This window comes from Mauremys reevesii, linkage group 2, assembly GCF_016161935.1.
Source record: "Mauremys reevesii isolate NIE-2019 linkage group 2, ASM1616193v1, whole genome shotgun sequence".
Classification (NCBI taxonomy): domain Eukaryota; kingdom Metazoa; phylum Chordata; order Testudines; family Geoemydidae; genus Mauremys; species Mauremys reevesii.
In genome coordinates this window covers 172472490-172490087 of record NC_052624.1, presented here as the reverse complement: position 1 = coordinate 172490087, position 17598 = coordinate 172472490, and the positions used below count along the sequence as shown (strand labels likewise).

The following is a 17598-nucleotide window of genomic DNA, read 5'->3' as shown; positions in this document are numbered from 1 at the left end:
CACATGCTTAACTTTAAAAATGAAGAAAAAATTATTGCTCTGTATGGAAAAAAGTCACATTGACTTCACCTGGCTTTGGATCGGGCCTGTGAACTTGGGAAGTCTGCTCCTGGAAAACTGCCATTGACTCATTGGTTTCCAACGGTTTACAGTGGAGTAGCAACTTCACAAAGAAGAGTGCTCTATCACCAGACTTTATGGTGCATCATTAATTACATTTAATGGCAGGCACTAAAGGAAAACCAGGGATTTCTGTTTTCCATTTACCCTACTGCATCACCCTTGATGTCAATAGATTTGAGCCATCCAGCCGCTGCTCCGCAGGAAGGTAAATTAAGGTCAAGACAGGCTAATAGGTGAGGAAGACTCATTCCTAGGAAGTCGCGGCAATGAAAAAACGCCTGCCATCTGGAGCTGTCATAAGCATGAATTTGCATTACTCCCCGCAAAGTAAATAATTTGCAATCTAGAGAACATTACGCTCCCTGGATGCAAAGCCCCACTGCTGTTGCAAATGTGGTCTCTCTGCTTTCAGTGTCATTACCAGACTTGTGAAAGCTCCCCAGAGGTCTCCTGAGAGATGGGAATGGGCACAGAGGGGTATTGCAACCACCAGGAGTTTAGCACTATGGATTGAATGTGGTTGTGCCACTCCGTCCGTTTACTCACCCTCTGTGACTGAAAGCTTTCCTCCCAGCTCTGACAGTGCCACAGCCACTTGGGGAAGCACATGATTTCCTCTGGGGGCTGAATTTTTTATTTGTGTTGCAGGCCCCTGACAGACATGGCATAGAAGCAATATTTATATCAGCTTTTGTAATGTCACTGCAGCAGCCACAATTCAGGGAACTGAAATGCTGGATCATGAGCCATGGTATAGAGAAATCATAGACTAGAAACAAATGCAACCATCCTCAGACAATCCTCTGTTGTCCCAAGGCAATGGCAGCACGTACTGGTTCCTAATACTGTTAGGATGATGCCCAATATTCATGTGGGGGGAACAGAGAAAAGGGATTCTGCTGCAGTTTAGAATAAAACTAAAAGACTCTTGTCCCTGATTGTATCCTGTCTGCTCTTGTGTTGTCATTTACGTCTGTGCAAAGTGTGTATAAAGCCACCACCACTCATGTAATTCAGCAGAGAATTCTGACTTGTTGGCATTTTACACCCACATTGCATGCAGTGTACATGATGACACAAGGTGCAAAGCAAGGAGCTGGGAATTCCAATTTGCATCCAGGGAGTGGGGAATTCCCATTTTCAGCTGACGCCAGTTCTTTACCATTAGGTACTTAGCTGTGTTAAGAGCTAGGGTAGGAATACAGCCAAATTCTCAACAGTTGTAACTCAAGGCGTAACTTCAATGGAGTTATGCCAGCAGAACGGTTGATCCTTAATTTACATTACTGGACTGTAGGCAATAGCTCTCTGTGTGGGGGACATTATGCCAACTGCCCATTTTTTCAGTCTCTAATCCACACTGCAACAGGATGAGTGATCTGATCTGATTAAACGATCACATAAATTGTGCTGTAAGTAAGGGGTGATCTCCACCAGCCAGTTTGTGCACATATATGTCTGTTTTTTATATGCATATGATTGTGTCTGCTGCCAACTAGCAGCCACTAGCTGGACACTGAGCCTGAGTCTCCCTTTACACTAGTTTATGCTCATGTAACTCCATTGAGTTAATGGAGTTATTCCTGACACATCAGGTGCAAATGATAACAGAATTAGGCCGCCTGTCTTAATCTTCAGCTGTGCCAGAGCAGAGCTCAGTACAGCTGAGTGAGAGGTGGGAGAAGGGATGCAAAGCTGACTCTAAGATGGCTTTCTGCTCCTTCTTCTCCTACTGCTGGAGCTGGATTTAAGAAGGTGAACTGTCAGGCTGGAAGGAGGTTACTAGTGGAGTTCCTCAGGGATCGGTTTTGGGATCAATCTTATTTAATCTTTTTATTACTGACCTTGGCACAAAAAGTGGGAATGTGCTAATAAAGTTTGCGGATGACACGAAGCTGGGAGGTGTTGCCAATACAGAAAGGGACCAGGATATCGTACAGGAAGATCTGGATGACCTTGTAAACTGGAGTAATAGTAATAGGATGAAATTTAATAGTGAAAAGTGCAGAGTCATGTATTTAGGGATTAATAACAAGAATTTTTGTTATAAACTGGGGACGCATCAGTTGGAAGTAACAGAGGAGGAGAAGGATCTCAGAGTATTGGTTGATCAGAGGATGACTATGAGCTGCCAATGTGATATGGCTGTTAAAAAAGCTAATGCGGTTTTGGGATGCATCAGGTGAGGTATTTCCAGTAGAGATAAGGAGGTGTTAGTACCTTTATACAAGGCACTAGTGAGACCTTATCTGGAATACTGTGTGCAGTTCTGGTCTCCCATGTTTAAGAAAGATGAATTCAAACTGGAACAGGTACAGAGAAGGGCTACTAGGATGATCCGAGGAATGGAAAACCTGTCTTATGAAAGGAGACTCAAAGAGCTTGGCTTGTTTAGCCTAACCAAAAGAAGGCTGAGGGGAGATATGATGGCTCTTTATAAATATATCAGAGGGATAAATACCAGGGAGGGAGAGGAATTATTTAAGCTCAGTACCAATGTGGACACAAGAACAAATGGATATAAACTGGCCATCAGGAAGTTTAGACTTGAAATTAGACGAAGGTTTCTAACCATCAGAGGAGTGAAGTTCTGGAAGGGGAGCAGTGGAGGCAAAAGATATATCTGGCTTCAAGACTAAGCTTGATAAGTTTATGGAAGGGATGGTATGATAAGATGGCCTAATTTTGGCAATTAATTGATCTTTGACTATTTGCGGTAAATATGCTCAATGTGATGGGACACTAGATAGGGATCTGAGTTACTACAGAGAATTCTTTCCTGGGTGTCTGGCTGGTGAGTCTTGCCCAGGGCCGGCTCCAGGCCCCAGCACGCCAAGCGCGTGCTTGGGGCGGCATGCCGCGGGGGGCGCTCTGCTGGTCGCCGGGGGGGGAGGGGCGGCAGGCAGCTCCGGTGGACCTCCCGCAGGCGTGCCTGCGGAGGGTCCGCTGGTCCGCGGCTCCGGTGGACGTCCCGCAGGCGTGCCTGCAGAAGGTCTGCTGGTCCCTCGGCTCCAGTGGACCTCCCGCAGGCGTGCCTGCAGAGGGTCCGCTGGTCCCGTGGCTCTGGTGGACCTCCCGCAGGCATGCCTGCGGATGCTCCACTGGAGCCGCGGGACCAGCGGACCCTCCGCAGGCACGTCTGCAGGAGGTCCACTGGAGCCGCGGGACCGGTGACCGCCAGAGCACCCCCCGCGGCGTGCCACCGTGCTTGGGGCAGCGAAATTGCTAGAGCCGCCCCTGGTCTTGCCCACGTGCTCAGAGTTTAACTGATCGTCATATTTGGGGTCAGGAAGGAATTTTCCTCCAGGGAAGATTGGCAGAGGCCCTGGGTTTTTTTCGCCTTCCTCCGCAGCATGGGGCATGGGTCACTTACTGGAGGATTCTCTGCACCTTGAAGTCTTTAAACCACAAGTTGAGGACTTCAGTAGCTCAGACATAGGTCAAGGGCTTGTTACAGGAATGGGTGGGTGAGATTCTGTGGCCTGCGTTGTGGATGAGGTCAGACTAGAAGATCATAATGATCCTTTCTGACCTTAAAGTCTATGAGTCTAAAATGGTCCCAGGGGGCTATTCCACTGGTGAGGATCAGACCTCAGCAAGTATTTCAAATAGCTTTTTAGTCATATTACATGTGAGGTTGTCTTTCAGAGCATGGGAAATCAAGGACTAGTGGTGTTTATTTACTGAGCACTGACTGTGTTGTGCACTATATGTTAATCACAGGAATTTCTCTCACTCCTAAAACAATACTTGCTTTGCTTCACTGTGCTCCTTCACCAACTATGGCGACATAGGTTCTCCCTACATGGAAAAAGCGCTAGAGTTCTACTTTAAAAATGGCCACTTGTGGAGTTCCATTTGGCCCCACCTGAGCTGGGACTTCTGCACAACTCTTTAGGTGTAAGCAGCTCTCCGGGTGTCATAGAGTATGGCTACACTTGCAGCTGTACAGCGCTGGGAGTTAAACCTGTCTTCGTACAGCAGAGTAGGGAAAGCGCTGCAGTCTGGCCACACTGACAGCTACCAGCGCACTGTCGTGGCCACATTTGCAGCATCTGCAGCAGCACTGGGAGCGGTGCCTTATGGGCAGCTATTCCAGTGTTCAAGTGGCTGCAACGTGCTTTTCAAAAGAGTGGGGTGGGGTGGAGTGTGACAGGGAGCTTGTGGGAGAGAGAGAGAGTGGATTTTTGGAGCCGACACTGTCAAGTTCCGTCCACCTCCCCCACTCCCCTCTCACTCACTGAAAGCAAACAGCTTTTTTTCCTCACAAACCAGATAAGCAGCCACTCCAAAATGGACCCCCCCTGTCCCACCTGCCACGCTGTTTCTCAACTCAAGCAAACACTAGCTGTGGGCGTTCCAAAGGGAGCCCCCCTGCCTGCCTAGTCACAGCAAACAGTAGCTGTGTTTGTTTTTTTTAGATAAGCAGCTCCCGGAGCCCGGAGTTGACAACAAAACAAAGAGGCATCACAACAAAACAAAGAGTGTTATCTTTACTTAAAAGCTGCATGGGAAGCTTCCGGAGGTCAGTTACAGCGTATTAAGATTATTCCCTTTTTACACTGGCGCCCCAACGCTGCAGCAGCAGCGCTGTTCTCTTCATTCCTCTCGTGCAGGTGGAGTACATGCAGCACTGTAGCCAGGGAGATACAGCGCTGTATGTGCCTTGCCAGTGTGGACGGGGAGTGAGTTACAATGCTATAAAGCCACCACCAGCGCTGTAACTCTCAAGTGTAGCCAAGGCCATAGTGTGTCAGCTACACCAACCCCATTGTGAGGCCTGGGCACTCCTGTTGATTCAATCAGAACTAAATCCCAGGAGAGTTTCAGCTTGCAATGCATGTGAAGAGCAAGAGCGCTGATGGTACAAAACAGCTGCTCTTCAGTTCATGCATTTTCTCTGCCCCTTTACTTCCCACCAACTCTTACTATGTGGGGCGGAGGGGGAACATTATTGTGTCTGGAGGCAATGTGGGGGTTTCGTTGGTGCTGAGGGGATCAGAGCACACTTTGCTACTAGGATTTATCTGTAAAAGAGCAGTTAATACATGTTGAGACAGAAGGGTGAGTTAATTCCCCAAGCTGTGGCCATTTAACTGCAGATATACAGGCCCCAAATGATAAATGTGACTTTAATTTTGCACTTGCAAAATTGTGCATGTAGATATTTGCATGCACAAAACTTCAATGTACAGAATGTGGGAAATTTGTTCATGCACAGTATAGAGGCTCTGGGCCAGATCCTCAAGGGGGTATAAATTGATTTCAATGCATCTGTATGGATTTACATCAACTAAGGATCTGGCCTGTATTTAAGACTGAGTGAAATAACCCAGCTTTGGGCCAGATTCACATGGCCCCTGTGCACCACTCTAGTGGTGCAAAGGGGCAATACAGCAAGTTTAACCAGCTGGCTGAAATTCCCGAGTGTGGCAAGCCCAAGTAGCATACAACTAGCACGACTGGATCTGTGCCATTGTCTTCAGGGGCATGCTTAAGGGAAAGGGGAATGCCCCTTTATAATCTGGCAATCCCCAGATGGAATAATATCCCCTTGGGGGCTGTGCACCTGGCAGAACTTTGAGCAGCAATGAGAGGTACCAGGATTAGCCCCAGGACTGTGGAGCCATAAAGGTGGCTTATAACTACTTTTGCCCCTCCCCGCCCACCCCCTTTGAGGTGCTGCTGAGTTCTGCTTTGGCAAAACTTCTTTTACCATATACACTGAAAATTGTATATTGAAATCCTTCTGCTGTATATGTGTGGGGGTGGGGCAGAAGAGTGAGAGGCACCCAAGGCTCCAGCAGCTGTTGCTGCTGCCTGGAGGTGGTATGGGGAGGGTTTGTCAAGAAGGGAAGTCTCCCAGCCCCGCAAGGAGGGCGGGGAAGGAAAGGGGATATATTGCAGTTACTTAAGAGCCCCCAACTATTTCCAGATTTCATTGCACTTGAGAAAGTCTACCAGGAACAGGAAAGAGAACATCTGGAAAGAAGGTACCCTGGCTAGCTAAACACTTTCTTTAAAAGATTAATGCTATTAAATAATTGCCACGTTTTGAAATGCTGCCTGAATGGGTATTTGGAAGAAGCTGAGTTCTCAGCATTGAGTATTTTTTTCTGAGCAGGCTGCAGTGTTTTTGTCATTGCCACATGCATGCATGCATGCGTGTACACACACACACACACACGATGTGAAATCAGCTTTATGCTACCTCAAAGAGAAATCTCTTATCATCCAATATTTGCAATTTCCCTTTAATTGATTTACTCTAGAGAAGTCAGTGGAGGGAAAGTTTTTCTCCCCTTTTTCTTGCAACCTGCAGGGTGTGGGAGGTGATTTTATTGTCTGTGTGTCTGTGGGCAAATCTTCAGATATTTTGTGTGTGTAAAATATGTAGAAGCCCTATACAAAATATGATAGCATTCATTTCAAACACTTTATAGTGTTTCAGACTCATGATGCAGTATACTTTGTGTGTGTGTGTGTGTGTGTGTGTGTGTGTGTGTGTATTAAATCAGGGTAGAGAATTTGTGAGATTCACTCATCAGGGATATTAATTCACCACTTAATCTGCAGTGATGCCTTTTTGGAGGGTTATGTATGTATTTAATCCTAACCCATGGAATCTCCCAAATGTTTCAAACTCTTGCTATTCCCAGACAAACCCTTTTGTGTTTGAGTTTATTCTTTCTTCTCTTTATCATATGTTTTGACAATAACAAAATACCTTCCAAGCCTCAGGGGATTGTAATCCATCGTTAGACTGATGCTTTCTGCCTTTGTTTTATTTATGTGAGACTGACAATGTGGAGCTCATTGGCATTGCACACGGTTATTTGTTTCTCCCTCTCAGACGTGGGGCTCTAGCTCGCTTTTCTTTTCTCTTGCTCTCCTTTTTCCTTTTAGGGGATTGCACCACCGTTACAATGTCTGAACCAACGCACGCTGACAAAGAGAAGAAAAAAACAATTCCCCCTAGCCTGAGTGGCCGAAGAGCCCTCCCCCCAAACATCTCCAATGCTGAAGAAGATGAGGTCCCTGTCATGGAGATGACTGCTTTGGTACCTAGGGGAGTTAACCTGAAAGGTACAGTGTATTGCACATTTTAAGAGTTGAACCCTTTCTATATTTCCAGTACCTACATCTGTTTACGTCTACGAAGTAAAATAAAAACACTTGTAATAACAAAGGTAGGTAATGATAATTTGTTGTACTTCTGTAGCTCCTTTCATTTGAGGATCTCAAAGGCCTTTATAGGGTTTAACCAATGACCATCCCTGTCAGAAAGAGGAAAGGAAGTTCTGTCTTGCAGGCGGAGAAGCTGATGCACAGAGAAATTAAGTGGACTGCCCCAGGTTGACCATGTCAAATAGTAGATGGAGGAGGCAGATTCAGGAATATTTTGACAACTATAACACTGAGTTCAGTTCATTGTGACTTGTGGGGATCATATTATTTGTTGTTCAAAAGCATTCAGATGATTGCGGGTTATTTCTGAAAATGTTTGCAAATCTTGAATTAGCCTTTAAAATTACCAGAAATTGCTTGTTATGCTCCAGAGCTTACAATCAGGGATCAGAACTGATATCATGTGACTTGAATGTCAAACAACATTGAGTAACAATTCTAAGTCTTTGGAACAAACAGGTTCACATGCCAGCTGAAAATAATATGAAAATAATACTTATAAATAACATACATTTAAAGAAATCAGGATTGACGCGTGAATGATTCACTAGCCTAAGAGGCTAAATTTATAACAAACATTATTAGAAATTAATAGGTGAGCTAGTTCTACAGAGCAACCAGGGCAGTATGATATAATAATATGAAACTCCTATAACAATTTTCAGCCAAGGATCTCAAAGCACATAACAAAAGTGGGTAAGCAGTAATATCTCCATTTTACAGATGAAGAAACTGAGGAATGGAGAGCTTTAGTTGCACTTGAAGACTGTGTAGCCTTGATTTCCTTCACCCTAAACCCATGCCTTAGCCACAAATTCACCCACCCTTCTCATCCTAATACATAAATGTTTCTTTAATAAACATCACTTTTAAAAATGGGCAAGCAACTGTCGTGTTAAGAGTGGAACCACGGGCTATGCTTTGCAAACATCCTTGCTGTTGTATGTTGGTTTGTGTTTTGATATAATGTAGCACAGTGCAACACGACATAGGAAGGTCCAGCTCAGACTACCGTGAATACATAGGATCTCAAAGGAGAAACATTAGTAAAATCAGGGAAGCCTAAGGTCTTTAGATGCCTGAGAGGAAGATTAGAGAAGTTGTGTTGTGGCCCCAAACCAAAGCCCGTTGAAGTCAATGGAAAGACTCCCACTGACTTTTGAAGAGCTTTGGATCAGAACCCATGTATAAGGGTAGAGTTGGGGGAGATTTTTATGGATGTTTTCCACCAACAAAATTAAAACTTTCAGGCAAGTAAAAGGTGGTGAGTAGTCTGAAATGTCCGCCTCCTGCCTCGCTGGCAGGCCAAGAGATTATTAATGTACAAGGCAAGGAAGTTGATGGCCTAGAACTCTGCCTTTAAATAGATAAGTGTAGAGGTTCTTTTGTATCATAATGTGCTGAAGGGGAGAATCTGCCTGGAAAGATTCACTGCTTCTGAGGGGACTCGTTTGCCCCACATTATCCCGTAGCAATATTTTTCCAGCAGAACCGAGGAAAATGCAGTCAGCATAGCCAGGAAAATACACTTTGAAAAGGATCTGCAGGGTGTGTGATGGTGACTGGGGGGGAGGGAGGAATTGCTGCTGTTTTCACCCCATTTTCAGAAATAACAGAAGAAATTACCTGGCCTCTTATTTTTCTAGACCAACATGTCTTACACACAACTCTGGCTGAGTATTGCATTTTGGGGTTGGTGCTTGCTGCACAGAGCAGGTGCAGTGTTGTGCAGACAAGCACAAGGTAAGAATTTGCCAGCAGGACAGGACGTGCCGGGGAGCTGAGGCCTGCGTCAATGAGCGTGCTTTCTGCCTAAGCTGCTTCCATGCCTATGCTACCACAATATCTGAGCACCTCACACTAACCAAAGGATTTTATATTCACAGCACCTCTGTGACATAGGAAGTGCTATTATTCCCATTTTACAAATGGGGGACTAAGTGATTTATACAAGGTAATACATGAAGTTTGTGGTAGAGGAAGATTGAACTTGTAGCTCTCAGGTCAGCACCCTGACCATGGGACCATCCTTCCTTTGCTCTGCTTGCCAAGTTACTCCTACTTAGTGGGAGGAATAAGGCTTTATGGTGGGCTAATAGCTGAGTGCTTTATTAACCAGCTAAGAATTAGAGACTGACATCCATATCTCTCCAGACACACTCGTTCTTCATCCATATCATGCCCCTTTTTTACCTAGGTGAGTTCAGCAGAAACCTGTCTGGGGGGCTTGAAACTTCCTGGTGCTCAGTTGTGGAAGATATGCTCAATACTTATCCTTACTTGTGTCCACTCTTACTAGCACTGGACAGGAAACACCCAGCGCACCCTCCTTTGCACCATCCAAAGACTTACCAATGAGCCGTGCCTTTGTGACTGGAACTACCTGAGATTCAAATCAATAAAGTACCCACAATTCTTCTAGTTTGGAGCCATTTCTGTCTTGTTCTTTAGGAAGTCATGAAGTTTGAAGGCCATTTTTTTTATTGACAAAGCACCTTAACTTGTGCTAATGTGTTGCCATGAAAGTTTAAATTCTTCCTTTATAAATGTTTTAAGTCATCAAATTGCTCCTTCTTGCACATGAAATGAGCTTGCCCTGAACATCTGGTCCAACGCTGATGTCTGCCAATCAAGAGGATTTTGCTTCAAGGCTGTCCCTCTGCTGCTTGCTCTCTGTTTTGAACAAAGAGGTTCAGCTGTTCAAGGGGGTCTGTAGAAAGCTCTAAACATCCCTGTGCTTTTCATTGTATCCCTTTCCTAGTTTTATTTTCTATTAATGCTGATGTCTAAAGCATACAATTACCAGGAGCCTTGCAGATATTTTGGCCATTGCAACTAACACAACAACAACTTTTGTTGTAAAGGCACAGGTCAGCTGCACACGGTCAATGTACAGTTGTTAATTTTAAACACTTTTGATGTTGAAAGTGTGTATGGGGAAAATTCTGCAGGCATAGATCGCTGCACTTTGACACAAGCTTCATAAAGACCTGAGAAGAAGCAAACAGATACTGGAGCTATAGGATGAATTTCCTTTTTATTTTCTTGAAGGTGCTAGTCTGAAAATAACAGAAGGAGTGACCTGGCCTCTTATTTCTGAAAGCAGGGTGAAAATAGAAGTAAACTCCCCACTGAATGGTCCCAAATTTTGTCAGAGGAATCAGAGTGCTGAGACAAAGATGCATCACATTCCACTCTTCCTCCAACTCCACAGAAGTCCCACATGTAATTTCTGTCAATGGGGGCACTGCAACTTTTATGTGGAGTGTTCCTGCATTGGGAAGGAATTGAGGAGATGCCATGAGATTGCAGCTTTGCATAACATCATTCCACTGGAAACTCAGGAGATTTCCTCACATAAGTTAATGATGATCTTGTTAGCCTTGTTATAAATGGAGTGTTGGTAAATCTGAGGGAGTGAGGTGAGCAGATGTTCCAGGCACAAGGAAAAAAATGTGCTTTGGCTCTGACAAAATATTGTCCTCCCCCACCAGGGCTCTGTTAGTTCACCATTGGCTGTATGCCTCTGCCTGTAAGAAAATGATCTAGAGCAAACTAGAGTGGGAGATGGAGAACTCAGGATTCCCAAATGGAAAAGTCACGTAGAATTAAATAGAGAATAGTAACCTTGCTCTAGAGTTTTTAAACCTTCTGATCATTCTGATCAGAAATTGTATCCCTTTTATGGGTGGCGTTTAAAATCCTATATAAATATAAATGTATAAATATCTCCTGTCTGTGTGTTCCAGTCTATGCATCCGAAGAAGTTAGCTGCAGCTCACGAAAGCTCATGCTAAAATAAATTTGTTAGTCTTTAAGGTGCCACAAGTACTCCTGTTCTTTTTGCGGATACAGATTAACACGGCTGCTATTCTGAAATCTATATAGATAATGTTTATCATGTATCCTCTCTGTGGGTGGGGTTATGATAAACTTTCTTTATATACAATTTTAAACCCCAACGTTTGTCATAACTCTGTCCACAGAAAGGATACAATTCCCTATTAGATCAATCAGCAGTTTTAAAAACTCTAGAACAAGGTTACTATTCTTTGTTTAAGTCTATAGGCTTCTTGAGTAATTGCTACAAAAGTTTCATCCCTTTTAAATTCCACTGGACTTTTCCATAAGGGCTGTAGTAAGAAATATGTTGAGCATTTTTACATCAAACGGACATTTCCCTCTCTGATTTGTTCTAGATTGGTTTCCCACAACGCAGCATACAGCTGATGATGAGAAAAGACAAGGACATACTTCTGCAACCCTTATTCATATGAGTATAAAAGAATAGCACAAGTATGTAGTAGCAAAATCAGAAAGGCTAAGGCACAAAATGAATTACATCTAGCAAGGGCAATACATTACAATAAGAAGAGGGTTCTATAAATACATTAGGAGTAAGAGAAAGACAAAGTAAAGTATAGCCCTTCTACTTAGTGGGGGAACAAGAGCTAACAGACAACGCCAAGAAGGCTGAGGTGTTTAACACCTATTTTTGCTTCAGTCTTCACCAAAAAGGTTACTTGCGACCAGATACATAAAACAATTAATATTAATAACAAGGGGGAAGGAATGCACAGCAAAATAGGGAAAGGAGAAGTTTAAAAAAAACTTACGTGGGTTAGATGTATTCAAGTCAGTATGGCCTGATGAAATTCAGCCTAGGGTGCTTAAGGAACTTGGAACCATTATCTTTGAGAACTCCTGAAGGGCTGGTGAGGTCCCAGAGGACTGGGCAAACATAGTACTTCTCTTTTAAAAAGGGCAACAAAGACGACCTTGGGAATTATAGACCAGTCAGCCCAACTTTGATATTTGGAAAGATACTGGACAAATTGTTAAACAATATGTAAGCACTTGGAGGATTAATAAAGTTATAAGGAATAGCCAGCATGGATTTGTCAAGAACAAATCATGCCAAACCAACCTATTTTACTTCTTTGACACAGTTACTTGCCCAGTGGATAGGGGGGAAACTGTAGATGTGATTTATCTTGATCTTTAGTAAGGCTGTTGACTCAGTCCCGTATGACAATCTTATAAACAAAAAAGAGAAATATGGTCTAGATGAAATTACTGTAAGGTAGGTGCATAACTGCTTGGAAGATCATACTCAAAAAATAGCTATCAATGGTTCTCTGTCAAACCAGGAAGGTGTATTGTCATGGGGATCAGTGTGTCTGGTACTAGTCAATATTTCCATTAATGATCTGGATAATAGAGTGGAAAATATGAAATTTGTGGATGACACCAAATTGGGAGGGGTCGCAAACACTTTGGAAGACAGGATTAGAATTGAAAATGGCCTTGATAAATTGGAGAATTGGTCTGAAATTAACAAAATGAAAGTAAATCAAGACAAATGTAAAGTACTACACTATAAAAATGAAAGTCACAACTGCAAAATGGGAAATTGCTGGTTAGGTACTAGTACTACTGAACAGGAGCTGGGAGTTATAATGGACCACAAATTGAATATGAGTCAACAATATGATGAAGTAGCAAAAATAAATAAATAAATAAGTCAAACTAATCCTTGGTGTATATTAACAGGAATGTCATATGTAAGACAGGGGAGGCAATTGTCTCGCTCTTCTTGGCACTGGTTAAGCCTCAGCTGGAGTACTGTGTCCAGGTCTGGGCACCACACTTTAAGAAAGATGTGCACATATCGGAGAGAGTCCAGAGGAGATCAACAAATATGATAAAAAGGTTAGAAAACCTGATCTATGAGGAAAAGTTAAGAAAACTGGGCATATTTACCTCTGAGAAAAGAAGACTGAGCAGGACTTGATGAGTCTTCAAATATGTTAGGGGCTGTTATAAAGAGGACAGTGATCAATTTGTTCTCTATAATTACTGAAGGTAGGACAAGTGGTAATTGGCTTAATCTGCAGGAGGGAGATTTAGTTTAGATGTTAGAAAAAACTTTGTAACTGTAAGGCTAGTTAAGCTCTGGAATAGGCTTCCAAGGGAGGTTGTGGAATCCCCATCATCGGAGGTTTTTAAGAATGGGTTGGACAATTACCTGTCGGGGATGGTCTTAAGGAATACATAGTCCTGCCTCTGTGCAGGGGCTGGACTAGATGAGTGCTTGAGACCCCTTTCAGCCCGGCATCTTTATGATTTATTTGTGAGTCCTTAACTACACTTAAACAGCTTCATCAATCAGTACCTGATAACTAATAATCTTATAAAAGGAATAAATCAGGTACATGGCCTTCATTAATGCAACTGTGAGGGCCTACACTTATTTTTATTCAGTGGCCTGAGCAATGAAGGATGCAGAGGGGATCAGTGACATAGGAAGTAGCTCATGGTAGGGCTCTCAGGTGCAGGAAGGTCATGAATGGGGACTGCACTTGCCCGGCAGAGCATCGCCTATCTCCCCACTTTTGTGCCAGGATAGGAAAGAGAGACTTGGGGCAAAATGGGTGAGGGATGAGTGCGTGAACTCTGAATCTGCTACTCCACAGATCCTCTGACCACAAGTCTTTCACCCACAGTGAGGGCAGGCTGAATTCTGTGCCTAGGGTGACCATATGTCCTGATTTTATAGAGACAGTCCCGATTTCGGGGTCTTTTTCGTATATAGGCTCCTATTACCCACCACCCCCTGTCCTGATTTTTCACATTTGCTGTCTGGTCACCCTATCTGTGTCACCCTGCTTCCAAGAAGAACCTCTGTGCAAAGCTGATTTACTTGAGCACTGTACAGTGGTCTGTTTTAGCCCCTAATTACTTACATATCACATTTGTTCATCAAATTATAATACGTGGCAATTTATATAATGCATTCTAAGCCAATGCAACATGATTGTAAGGGAGCACAAGTCAGTTTAGAACAGAGCCACACCTGCTTACCCAGCTGTAGTCGTCAATGGAAAGTGCAAACATTAGCTTACAAATTCCTAAAATGAAAGATAGGTGTGGTTTTTTTCTCCTAGTTCAGCACTGGAAACTCATGCTGACAGCTGATCATCAAGGGGTCCGATACTGACCAGTTATAAAGATCCTCCAGGCAGATCCTGTTGACCTTTTGACTGAGGGTGTGTAAGGTGGAATAGAATCCAGCCCATTCTTTCATAGCTGCATTGATGCTAGCAGGAGTGGTGAGGGGGTAGGGGGATGGTTTTGTTATGAAGTTAGCTAATATAACTTAAGTCTGTTCCCTGTGTATATAGTGGCAAGAGAAGATGCCATTTTTGCATAGTCATTTATCTAACTGTAACCACAAGTGTCTCTGGTATTTTTCAAACAGGCTAGGTCTATATGACCATGATCTCAGCAGGAAATGTCAGCTGGAGAATATTTCTTTAATTATAATTCTCAGAACTTTGTTTCTGTAGTTTAAAATAGACTATTCAAGGAAGGGTATTCATCTTGCCAGTTATTTTATGAAATGACAATGAAACATTAGTTCAAATATATCTGTGTGTTACTCCATTAACATCAATGGATGAAATGGACCTATTTTCTGTCTAAGGTTCAGTTCTGGTACTCCATATTCAAAAGCACCCACAGAAAGCTTAAGAAAATTCTGGGTCAGATACCCAGATGGTGCAAATGTGCATAGCTCCATTGAAGCCTAATTCCTGACTCTGTCACTGACTTGCTGGGTGACCTTGCGAGAGCCACTTACATGTCTCTGGGCCTCAGTTTCCCCAAAGCCACCTTTGTTAAAGGTCTACAAAAGAGAGGGCCAGATCCTCAGCTGGTGTGAACTGGCATAGCGCTGTTGAAGCTCGTGTAAACTGGCATAGCTGCAGCCACATTCGAACTACATTGGTTTATGCCAACTGAGGATCTGGTCCACGATCTTTTTGCAAGGGCAGGCACATCCAGGGTGGAAAGAAGGAAGACAAAACTTCCTTATAAGGGGTAGTGGTTAGGTAAAGCCCTGCTCTTTATGTCAAACATTTTTAAGTTGAGTTGTAGTAACTGGAACCACTTACTGCTAATGTTCTGTGCTATGGGGTGTCTGCTTTAGAACAACCACCAAATGGACTTTAAGGGGTTGGGTGAGCTTGATTTTTTTTAACAAAAGTCACATCTTTTATATAGTGCCTTTCACCCAAGCATCTCAAACCACTCTACCAAGGTGGGTGGTATTAACTGTATTTCTCAGAAGAGGAAACTGACACACAGGAGTGAGACAGGGAATTAGTGGCACTCAGAAATAGAACACTGATCTTCAGACCCCTAGCCAGGTACTCTAGTGACTAGGCACTGATGCTGCTCTACTTTCAGCTTGGCGGCAGGATTTGGGACCAGACATGGCTGCAAGCTGAACTTGAACTTTGACCTTCAGCTCCGTCAAGTTACAATACATACAGCTTTCAGACTAGCTTGGCAAAAATCAGTTTTTACTGGAAGGAACCACTTTAATTATTGACCGTTTATCACAAGTCACAAAACAACCCCAGATAACCCCCCGATTTTTCTGTCTTGTCATCAGACAGTCTAACAATGACAGTTAACCCATTGTCATCTATATAGGAAATCAAAATTTCACTCTGCTCTAGCAATAAATGGCTACACAGGCCATTCACTAGCTTAATTTAAAGCTGTATGTTTACAAAAATGCTTCATCCCTGCCTGGGAGATATCCCTGAGGGAGGATAGGGCAGGAGAGGGGGAACCCAAAGGGGTTTCAGAAGGGGGTGGGGGAGCAGCTTTAAATTTCACCAGAGGCTCCAGAACCAGAGGAAGCTACAGCAGGGATAAGCTTATCAGCATATCCTCCATCTGCCCCAGCCACATACCCTCCCTGACTAGCACTGTCCACTTGTTGAGCTGAGCTGGTCCCCCTCATCTTCCCCTCTAGGCTGCTACCATTCTCCACAGCTGAAATTGCCCTTCCTGTCAGACTTTCTGCTGCTGGGGCTCTGTGCCAAGGCCTATGCCTGCAGTATAGACACAGGAATGAACCTGCCCAAGTTTTTGCAAAGATCTTGCAGGGCACAGGCACCATCTTCTTCCATGCCCTGGTGCCCTGCCTCTTTGCACCCCCTCTACCCCTGCCCCACCTCTTCCTGCCCAGTTCCGACCCCTCCCCTGAGCGCGCACCATCCTTTCTCCTCCCTCTCCCTCCCAGTGACTCCTGCACACCATGGAACAGCTGATTGCAGTGGGCAGGAGGAGCTGGGAGGCAGGGGAGGCGCTGATCAGCGGGGCCGCTGGCAGACGGGAGGCGCTGGGGGGGAAGAGGGGAGCTGGCTGCCAGTAGGTACTAAGCACCCACTACATTTTTTCCATGGGTGCTTAGTACCTACTGGCAGCCAGCTCCCCCCATGGAGTCAGCGCCTGTGTTGCAGGGCACTAGCCATATAAAAGGAAAATGCTGAGTGCATAACAAGCCAATATACTTAGGGTATCTGCCTTCTAAGGAAAATACAGAGGATTCTGTCAGCGCGAATGTTGAAAGCAAGCAAGCCATAGAAGGCAAATGGGACAGAAAAAATATTAGCTTTATGGGAGCTTAAATAGGTATTTATATGGATTCCTATGTCATAAAGTCCTAGTAAGCTCCCTCTCACAGTGGTGCTTTAGATAGAACAGAAGGAGCTCTTGAAAAGTTGACTCATACAACTGGCGATAGAATGATGCAAGTTCAGATCACAGCATAACTGAATGGAAGTGCTCAGTGGGGGATATGTGTTGTGAAGCATGGTGAAAATTAAGATAGGGAAACAGCTTGTTACATAGTTTTACCATAGCGATAGGATTAACCCTCTGACTGCTACCAGTATGTTCCACTCTGGTGCACTCAGAGATATGCCTTACTAAAGTGTTCCCATAATAGGCCAATAGGATAGCATCTGAGGCAGTAGATTTCCCCTCCACCCCCGCAACTGGGTAACCACAATTCTCTGTGTTGCTGAATTAAAATTTAATTCAGAGACAATAGGATTGTCTCCAGTATGCATTATGTACCTGCATCATTCATGAGACCACCTTAAGTCTCTTAACTTCAGCTATTGGGATTTCATCCAGGTATGGGAAAATTTCTAATGTATTGTGCCCAAAGGGTCACCACTCAGATGCATTGTTATAATTACCAGGATCACCAATGTTTTAGGATAGATACATCTGTATATGTGAGTGCTGCAGCTGTTCTAGCCCAGGGCTCATTTTAGGAACAAACTACTGCTGTGAGCCAATTTGAGATAATAGCATGAACATTTTCTGCAAGGAATTCAGGTATCCCAGTGATAGGTGTGATATAATTACCTGAGTAGATGATTTAATTAAGTTAGTATTGTTTATAGTGAATTTTTGCCCCGT

At 43.8% G+C, this 17598-nt stretch overlaps 1 protein-coding gene across 1 annotated transcript in view; it reads left to right on the top strand.

The window, feature by feature from the left end:
• The first annotated feature begins 4591 nt into the window (after nt 1-4591).
• F13A1 (coagulation factor XIII A chain) overlaps nt 4592-17598 on the top strand; it is an 88638-nt gene continuing 75631 nt past the window's right edge. Inside the window, exons 1-3 of the mRNA XM_039525962.1 lie at nt 4592-4648; nt 6059-6116; nt 7030-7209. Of these exons, the coding sequence (XP_039381896.1) occupies nt 7050-7209 (160 nt within the window). The 5' untranslated portion in view covers nt 4592-4648; nt 6059-6116; nt 7030-7049. The remainder of the gene's footprint in view (nt 4649-6058; nt 6117-7029; nt 7210-17598) is intronic.